The sequence below is a fragment of the Ptychodera flava genome, unplaced genomic scaffold (genome assembly GCF_041260155.1).
Source record: "Ptychodera flava strain L36383 unplaced genomic scaffold, AS_Pfla_20210202 Scaffold_87__1_contigs__length_454918_pilon, whole genome shotgun sequence".
NCBI lineage: Eukaryota > Metazoa > Hemichordata > Enteropneusta > Ptychoderidae > Ptychodera > Ptychodera flava.
This window is the reverse complement of record NW_027248409.1, coordinates 281681-292166: the sequence shown is the minus strand read 5'-3', so window position 1 is coordinate 292166 and position 10486 is coordinate 281681. Positions and strand designations below refer to the sequence as shown.

At 38.3% G+C, this 10486-nt stretch overlaps 1 protein-coding gene across 2 annotated transcripts in view; it reads left to right on the top strand.

Annotated features, from left to right (window-relative positions):
- The first annotated feature begins 1327 nt into the window (after nt 1-1327).
- Nucleotides 1328-10486, top strand: part of LOC139129055 (uncharacterized) — a 33131-nt gene continuing 23972 nt past the window's right edge. The window contains exons 1-4 of one of the 2 annotated variants that reach the window (XM_070694728.1): nt 1328-1543; nt 4959-5022; nt 7782-7911; nt 8910-9075. In XM_070694728.1, coding sequence (XP_070550829.1) covers nt 1404-1543; nt 4959-5022; nt 7782-7911; nt 8910-9075 — 500 coding nt within the window. In that variant the 5' untranslated portion in view covers nt 1328-1403. The remainder of the gene's footprint in view (nt 1544-4958; nt 5023-7781; nt 7912-8909; nt 9076-10486) is intronic. The other variant, XM_070694727.1, reaches the window with a different exon arrangement.

Here is a 10486-nt window from a genome sequence, read left to right as displayed (position 1 = left end):
ATTCTCTAGTGATTGATCATCGGATGTTGCCATCTTTTCGTCTAATTTCATTTTTACTTTTCGTCAAAAAATCGAATTGATCCAACTTTTGTTCAGTTGGAAAAATAAAAAAATTCTTACTGGTTAACTTCGGACTACATTTGTCTACACAAATAAACATATGCAAAGTAAAGCAGTTAAAATAATACTGATATTGACAGAAGTGCAAATATATTAGCTAACCATGAATAGCCAGAGACCGACTCAAGTTCTTTATAGATAACGCGAGTTAAAACTGTAAAACAGGACATAATTAAACCCTCCTACAATCCTATTTTCAGTCTTTAAGCCTAATATGTACATACTATAATATGTACATATTATTTTTTGTGTGTATATAATATTTTAGATCATGTAGGCAGAAAAGTTCCAGAAACTATTAAACACTGATGTAGACGTTTAAAACCCTATTGCTATTGCATTATTTCAGATCGGTTTGCCTTTCGTAAGAAGGAAAATAAATTTGTGCTCTTCGTTTGTGGAATTCTCTACCGTCACAGCTTCATGCACTTCTATCGCTGGTTGAATTCTTTCGCTGGCCGATTTTTGCGTAGGCCAGCGGTGCGAAAATAATGCTCTGGTCGCGAGAATGCGGTAAACCGGCTGTTTTAATATAGTGCAATGGGTGTCCCTCGTGTTTTTCAGGCTCGTGTTCAGAGCAATGGTGCGAACAAATCAAGACTGATATCGCAGTTTGACAAACACGCAGGACGCAGGTCGCTGTTGTGAAGTCGCAGGTTAGGCCTACACCTTGGTCTAAATGCCGAAGTCGCAGGTCGTATGTTTCAAACTCGCAGGACGCAGGTCGCAGTTTTGAAGTCGCAGGTCGCATGTCGCATGTCGTGACCGGTCTTCCATACATATGCTTGCGCATTTGACAGTGGAGTGACGTCGGTAGGAAGAGAGAATAGTACAAAATTGTGTGTGTTGGGGGTGGGGGAACTAAAACTAAAACTTTTGTCATTTATGTATGTTGAAACTTTGAATTTTGGTTTGGTGGTTGAAAAATCCTAAATTACTAGTTTTCACAGCGTTGTGATGCAAAAATGATGTAAAAAAACCCGCAAGTTCTCGGATGGTCCGCGGTCGAGCCTTGCCTGAGCAGCTCAGCAATAGACGAACCAAGACCAATAACATTTTATCAAGTCCCCGTGTCCATTTATATGAAACAAAATTGCTTTAAAAATGGTGAATCACCTTTCAATCAATATCAGCGTTAGCTTTGGACTACATTTTGACTATGTATTCTCAAGGCCACTCGGTACGCGAGCTCTGGCCGTAGCGCGCATTGATATTGCTGAGTCCAAAGTCACTAAATCAGCTCGTTCGGTTTGTAGAAGTTGGAGAGTCTTGGGCCCTGGGCAATGCCCGGGGCCCGGGGCAATGCCTCGCCCCCTTTGTGCGTTTCGCAAATGAGTTGGGCAACACCACCCACACGACGACAGCTTGGAATGGATATTTCCATGATTTTCTGGAAGTTGTTTTACATGGAGGTCGCTAAGCTGTAAGTTCGATTCCAAATTTAGTCTTGGAAACCGCGGTCCCTTATGTGCGACCATTTGAAATTTGAGGACAGTCAGTCCAGTGTTCGCGCTAAAGCTGGCCATTGATTCAATCAATGTATGTACTGGGGGCTCAGACAGCTGAACAGTTAAAACAATCGCCAGACTGGCGACACGAAATATGCACGTCCGGTCACTTCTTTCTACCATGTTCATTGTTCTGTTACATAACGGCATTGCAGTAAATCTGTGACCTCTCAGCGAGTCTTTCGCGAATTCGCCTCAGTACTACACTCTTCAAAGTATAACCCCCTTCACTGATTTCAGGGTCGTTCAAGTTGGTAAAATCACTTTTCAGATCAAAGATATTAATGGGATATCGAAGTTTCCGTGATTGCATCGTAAGAAAAATGGCACGTTTTCCCAACTATGATTCTGTGTCCCTCTGAACTGTCCCCGTTACCTAAATAAGAATATCAATAGGCCAACTCTAAAGTCACGTCGTCGGCTTCACTCAGCCCCTTTGTCTCACCTCTTTGTGGAATTGAGCGAAAATTTTGAGCGAGCATCATGAAATATAAAATTGACACTTCAACACAAAGCATGACACTTTATGTGGGTAAAATGAACTCTGCCAAAGGTCAAACCATAGACCTAAGGTCCTATGGTCAAACCAACACTTTATCTGATAGTGATACGGTAGTCCCTCTATCATTTGTTCAAAGCGATGTCTTCTGTGTATGACACTGACAGTCTCACTAGTCCTGTTTCAAAATGACCTACATAAACGTCCTACACACATGTACTGCATGCTCTGATTGGTTAATCCGCTTCTCTAAGGTCCACTTTCGGAGCAGTCATTGGAGGGACCTCATGTTTTAGGTCTCATTATTATGTATTATTCAATTTACAGCTTCCTGATTGGTTAATGTGTAGGTCCGGTCCTCCAGTGTTCACTGCCTCATTATGCAATGTCCCACGTACTTTTAGATGATGCCTGCACGTGGTCACTGCTCGATCCCAGTATATGAAGAAAAGTACTCATGCCGAGTATTTGTCAAAATATCTAGTTAGATTTGACCTTGTTCGAGAGTTCCTTCACTATTCATGGCATTTTATGTGATACTGTGAATTATACATGAATTAAATATTGCCAGGATAAATTTTGTCCTTTTTCCTGTGGTAGTTGGTTGAAATGGTTGATCAAGTCAATTTTGCATTTCTCCAAGAGCTTGCGAGAAAGATATTCATACATGTCTGTCCACAGATCGGTATATGTAGGCTACGACCAGTACGACTGACCCACAAGAATCTATGACGGCTAGCACCAGCTGCAGTCAGTTGACTGCGAACAACTGCTCTCACACGGTCACAATTTTCGATCTTTCGAACATGGTAAACGGCTTACTGAATTATATAATGAACCCCATGTGTTTCCCTTGAAGCTCTATTGTTTCCTCTTGTCATTCACAGGCCTCACTGTTGTCGATGCGGCCAATACCCCCGTCAAATCAAAATGAAAATGAAAAGCGTGAACTTTGTACGTAACCAACCATTGGAAAACAACTAGCCAACATGCCTGTAATGCATACAGGGACAGGGATAAGTAAAAACATGGAAATTAAACGCATGAAGGTTTGTCGGGCATATTTCGTTGTAACTTTCGGCCGATCCGTGAAAATCACGAATAACGTATTACTTCAGCGGTAGCCAGCAAGCACGTGGGACATTGCATAACACTGGAGGACCGGACCTACACATTAACCAATCAGGGAGCTGTAAAGTGAATAATACATAGTAATAAGACCTAACGCATGAGGTCCCACCAATCAGCGTAACGCAAATGGACGTTAAATTACCAGATGAACCAATCACTGATGTTGGTACATATGTCATGGACCTGACTTATAAAACAGGACTATTAGAAAGTGTCTGGTATACAATACAAACCAACAATAGCATCGAGCGACCGGTCTTTTGGGCAAGCAGTCTTTGTTTGATTTTTGTGTGAAAAGGAAATCGGGGAGGGGGGGGGAGAGAAAGGTAGCTCTCCATTTTAGAATAATTCTAACGATGCAAGTCTATAAAAACGGCATGGATAGAATTAGTATAAGAATTTAACGAACATCGCCAGATTTTGTTCCACATGTTTCTCAACTTTATGTTTGCTATGTGTTAGTTGGGGACGGTCAAAAATGCGAGCTTGTTGATCAGTCATTGCTGTTTTCTGAAAATGACTGAAATCATGCCAAAAATTTAGTCATTGGCTTTAGATTATCGCATTTTCAAAGTTGCCACTGTTTTACATCGAAATAAAACTGCTGTCAATTTGAATGAATGATGAGACCAAGTTGCGGACCTGTCAGCTCTGTACCGCATGCAGTCAAGGGATTCATGAGGTTGACGAAAATCTAGATGTGGTGGCCATGGTGACTGGAAGGTTTGGACACCGATTTGTTCTGATGATATTTCATTGTGTACAGTCTGAACAGAAAAGGCTCATGCATTTACAGTGTGTATAAACCACTAAATGTACCTTCACAAAGTTCATTCAATTTGCGTTAGATGATGATTATGGTAACTGTGTGACACACTGTTGATGATACACGTAATTATGTTTATATTGGACAAAAATGTACAAGCTTGCAAAACTGTTACTCCATCCCGGAAAAAAAACGGATTCTGCTGTTGACACGCCAGTAAATCCACATGAACATGGCAACAGATGGCCTTGTTTCAATCATAAAATGCCATTCAAAAGAATTCTACTTCCTGGTTTCAAGCTACTGGTACATTGATCCACTGGTCGCAAAATCCTGAAAATTGAAGACTCCGGCCATTCTACTACCTTTGCATTGTAGCTGATCAAATCAAAATTAAAGCTACATTTAGTGATGGGTAGTGAAGACATATTTTGAAATTTCATTGTTTGGATAGAAAAGTACACAGTTTAGAAGTTCTGTATTTACAAAAAATAGCATTGTTTTACATTTAGGGTTAGAGTTCAAAGGAGGGGTCATAGCAATAAAAATTTCCAATTTTGTCCAGTGTGACTTTGATAGTACTCTTCGTGTTAGGGCCACAACATCATTGTTACAAAGATCATAGAGCATAGAGAATGGCATTTTTTTGGCCTAGATTACCCATAATGCAATGGTAATGGAAAGAAAGAGTTATGCTGCACACTGATAACCTAATAGTAAAACCAAATCTACTGGACTGAACAGAAAACACCAGGGGCAAAGATACCATACAGCCAGCTGGTGTTATAGACCTTTAAATCTTTCGGAAATTATAGTTGGGGAACTGTATTATTTGAAATGATATTTCCAGATTACATTTGATATCGATTGTTTTTTGTGGCTTGTTGAATCATGACAATCTTGTGTTAGTAATTTCCATTCACGTATGTTTCAGGTACATGAGGAAAATGCCTCGTAAGCAGACAGATCCACTAGGGAAAGGGTTGGTGTATACAAAGGTGAGTACCTGGTCTTTCCAGTTTAGTCTATACAGGCAGAAGTAATACACACATGAATCTTTTGATTCCTCATATGAGTTCCTTGCGTACAGGTAATTCAGTATTTGAGGACGGCCTTTATTTTCTTAGTACAAAAACCACAGGCAGGTTAATATTACATCAAATAAATTCCAGCAAGCATCATCATACATGGCAAGCAAATCACAAGGTCCAAGAAACAATACAAAAACAAAAAACAAACAAACAAAGAACAAAAATTTACTGATGCTAGTTGGTGGTGGTACCACATGTCTGGAATGGGTAAGCACACTCTGCTAGCAAGATGTACCCATCAAGATTAATCCAAAGTATTTCTTCACAAAAAGGGACAATTTTTTTAGTCAGATTCACATTCACCAATCATGTATGTCTGTGTTGGGTATTTTAAGCCAGTTTACAGCCTCAAGAAGTACAATTTTTGCATTATTTTGGTAATTTTATCTGAAATAAAAATTAGTTCATGTTAACGCGCATACTGAAGGACATGGTTGGAAGCATTATTGCTCACAGATTTAGACTTAGTAAAAAATTTTAACAAGATAAAAAGCTGCTGTTCTCATAAAATGGCCTCATACCTGAAAAAGTGTAAAATTTGTGGATGTGGATCATCTACTCATCATAATCTTTCAAGAAACAATGACACTCCATATTCATGATTTTGTTGTTTAAATCTTTATTTTCTTTGTTTTAAAGTCAGTTGTTGATCATGGCAGGAAATTTAACATTCTGGACAAAATGATAAATTCACTTGTATGCTGACAGTAATGAGTATGTACTACACTCTTTCAAAGAGTATTCTCTATTTAGTAAGTGTAGAATTCAAAGAATAGCCATACAAAGGGAGAGCAATGGTTTACATAGTGGCAGCTCTTGGGTCTTTCAGTGCACCCTCTTCAGTTCAAAATGTGTATTATGCTCTACACATGAGACGTCATTGCTTATTTAGGCATCCAAGCCAACAGTTTTGGGCTCGCTCCTCTTGTACATGTGTATATTCAAGTTTTTCCTTCCATCCCTCTTTTTTGTGGACTTAAAACTCAAAAATCACTTTACATGCTCTCAAATTCTCAAATTTAGCATAGTGTTTTGGGCAAGGGACAACCCTTGAATTTTTAAGTAACTGTAGTCATTTGACCTGGCATAAACAATGACTGTACTGGATTTTTATTCTCACTTCACCTATTTTTTAGCCTTTCTAGAACTCTGCAGCCATTGCACCAATTCTTCTGAAACAATGCACAGTGATTGGCAATCATAGTTAGGGGCCATGGATAATTAAAATATGAGCACTGTAAATGAAACTAATTGCGTTTAGCCTCAACCTTCTCCCCATCTCCCCTAAATGAAAGTTTGGAAGTGTGAAAATCCAACCAAGCCTCATTCTCTATCTGCATACCACAGTCTGTAATTACGTTGCGATATCATGCATACGCTACCAACCCCCCCAGCATAATCTCTGTTCAGCGCCAGCTCAACAATGACAAAACCAATCCAATGAAATGAAACAGTGTATCCAAAGTAATTGTAACATTATTTTACTCATTCTCTAGCTGATTAACCTGTATGTCAAAAGGATGGTGTAATGCCAGTGCTGTTCTGGCCTGGTACACACCAAACAATATAGCAATATTTTGTGATACATAAAAACATGTTGAGAGATGTTGCGATACAAAAACTTATAGTGCGGTTTTTGCGCACTGTAATCAAAATACAACAAAACCCCCTTCCTCCTAAACACAGAAGTTTCATTTACTGTGCATGTGTGTTTTATTATCCATGGCCCCTTGTGCACCTAACCCCTGATATTTAAATTAGTCTCATGACTAATTGTAACCATATAAGATTACGTAAAAAATCTTAAAATGAATTTTTTTATGAGGTAAATCAACTCAATTTTGTATGTGACTAACTTACAACAAGCCCCTAATTGTGTTGAAATGCAATTGTGCTCAATCGTGGGACCTTGTGACCATATTGTATTTCTTAAACTCCATTCAAACTTATTGTCTAAAAAACAAATAAGTTGATGTGTAACATTGTGTACCCATATGCACATGAAACCAGTTTTTCTAAAATCTGCAAATGGCACTGCAATCAGTTGCAAGAATAAGTAGCCATTTTGAATTTAGTGAAATCTTAACTTCTTCCACGTGGTAAATCAACTCAAAATTTTGCGTATTGGTTACTTGCATTAATGCCTATTGAAGGTGACTAATGAAGATGTGATCAATTTTGTTACCTTATTGGATTTTTTAAAAAATTGGGTGTAAACCTTGAAAAAACTTCTCAAGAAGCTCATCAAACTCATGTTTTCATAGTTTGCAAAGGTACTTTCAATTTGTTGACAATTGTGCAGCATATTGGATGTGTATGATGGCAGTGATTGAGTAATACTCAGTGCTTGAAATAAATTTTGCTAACGGGTTTAAAGATTAACAAATGAAAACCATGCCTTCCTGACTTTGCATGAAAGAATTGTTATCGAATGGAAGTGCAGGAAATAATGATCTAGTTGCTGTAACTGTTTTGATTTGTAAATTTGATTTTTCCTACTTTCAAGGCATGTTGATTGTAAACATTATGCAAAATTCTCACCAGTTACCACTATATTACTTTAGTTGGAGCTGTCAAAGTTTTTCAAGTGGGTAAAAAATAAGTAGCAGTAATTGTTTCACAGATATGAATTCAAGCTTGCAAGCATATGCCAACTTTCTTTTCAGACAAGGAAGAGGAGAAACTCTCCATCCACTGCAGTATCACCTGAGGCTGAAGCTAGGAAATGTGTCACAGAAGGCAAAGACATCCCACAGGATGACCGTTTTGAAATTAGATTTATTGACAGTGTGAAAGGTGAGATAGAGATCATTGTCTACATGGAATTTTCCTCACTAAGATATTATAATATAAGACCTTTTAAATATCCATAGAATATTTTTGTAAGTTCGCCTTCCTTACAAAGTGACATATTTGACAGGTTTAAGTTAGTGTTCACACATGGGAGCTTGTCTCATACTGATGTCTGTCTCACTGTGTACTGGCGCGGTATATCATTCTTTGCATTGCAACAATAACTCAAGAATGATGCATCCAATTCAAATCAAAGCAAAAAGTATGTACATGTATCATATTGACAGAATTTGCATTCAACTTCAAAAGAGTACAACTCCGCATTGGATGAACAGGTGCTCCTGATGTTTTTGCCAGATGACGGAGACTATGAATTTTTTTGAAACCATTCTCAGATTGCTGGTGTTTCACACTTCATTGTGTAGAAACAAAAAAAGAATTTAAAAAATTCTCAGAAATGGTATTTTCTCCAATGCCCTCAATGCAATAACTGTTTACAGATTATCATGTGGCATGATCCCTGATTCTAAAGTTCTCAAAAATAAAATCATATTTGGTATGTACATGTATACTAGGACATGTAGAGGCATTTTCAGCATCTGGTGCATTAGAAAGCAAGGAGTTGCAGATTTTATAGTTCCTTTCTGTCTCTGTTTCTTTGTACACATTTTTTTTATCATAATTAGTACCCACAAAATTGCTGCATTTAATTTGACAATACTTGAAAGTAATAATCCATCAAGGATAAAGTTATACTGAAAGTAATTTAAATGGGAGTCTTGTCAAGCAAATGCCAATTTAAAATGTTTTCTTGTAGGTACTCTGATCATTGTGCTGTGTTTGTCATGCAAAATGTTGTGCTTTTACCAATACATTTACTTGTATTGTGTTATAGATCAACAATGAAGCATTACTTGTCTCCTAATTTCTGAGTGACTTTACCTATTGTTGCAAGATTTATACTAGTCTCTGTACATACACTGTATGACATTATCCTTCAGGGAAAGGTGTATTTGCAGCAAAGAAGTTTAAAAAGGGGGACTATCTTATGTGGTATTCCGGAGAAAGACTATCTCAAACAGAAGCAACCGAACGGGAAACTTTATATGATCAAACAGGAGCCGGATCTTATATGTATTTCTTTAAGGATACAGGAAAATGTATGGCGTAAGTATAGATTTCTTGTTTTGTTAATTTTTCTAACTCATGGAAGTGTATTTCATCAGATAGGAATGTGGATTGTCTTTCGCTGCCAGTCATAGTTGTTTATGATTAGTTTCCCCTATTTTGAATTGTTTAGTTAGACATCTTTTAAATTAAAGGCCTGTGCCGGCATCAGATTGTCTCACAGGGAATCTATATTAGTTACAATTCAATGGAAAACAAAAGGCTATGACACTCCACAATCCTCTTATAGACTAAAACAAACTTAATCCCAGTGATCAAGTCCCTGTCCTTTAAGTATGCAGTTTCCCAAGGTTCGTTCAACCCATAATTTTGAATCTCATGGAAAGCAGTTGGCCGGGTGGTCTATACTACAACCAAAATTTGCTTCAATTTTTGAAACAGAATTCATGGTTCATGAAGCATGAAAATGCATCAGAAATATTCCTTCATCAGTGCATTTTCTAGGTAGCTTTCTGTCTAGCTTTTAACCTGTTATATTCAAGTAAGATAACCATCATGTTTATGCAAGCTGCATTCCTTTTGCATCCAGTTTTGCTTTAAGTCTCTTTTTAGTCCCCGCGGACGAAGTCCGGCGGGGACTATAGATTGGGTTCCGTCTGTGCGTCCGTCCGTCCGTCCGTCCGTCCGTCCGTCCGTCCGTCATCAACAGTTTCTCAGACACTGCTAACCAATTTCGTTCAAACTTGGCACAAAGGCATAGCACTATGACCTACAGATGCACGTCGATTTATTTTGTGATACGATCCATATGGCCGCGAGGCGGCCATTTTGTTGCGATTTTTCATGTCTTTGGACCATAACTCAGACATCCTTGAGCAGATTCTGTTCAAACTTGGCACAAAGGCATAACACTATAGCTTTCATATCCCTGTCAAATTATTTCGCGATACGATCCAATACGGGCGCGAGGCGGCCATTTTGTTGCGATTTTTCATGTCTTTGGACCATAACTCAGACATCCTTGAACAGATTCTGTTCAAACTTGGCACAAAGGCATAACACTATGTCCTACATGTGCATGTCAAATTATTTTGCGATACGATCCAACATGGCCACGAGGCGGCCATTTTGTTTGCGATTTTTTCATGTCTTTGAACCATAACTCAAACATCCTTGAACCGATTCTGTTCAAACTTGGCACAAAGGCATAACACTATGGCCTACATATGCATGTCAAATTATATTGCGATACGATCCAATATGGGCATGAGGCGGCCATTTTTTTGCGATTTTTTCATGTCTTTGAACCATAACTCAAACATCCTTGAACTGATTTTGTTCAAACTTGGCACAAAGGCAAAGCACTATGGCATACATATGCATGTATCAATTAACCTTGTTATAGGATCCAATATGGCTGCAGAACTGCCATTTTGTTGGAATTTTGCAT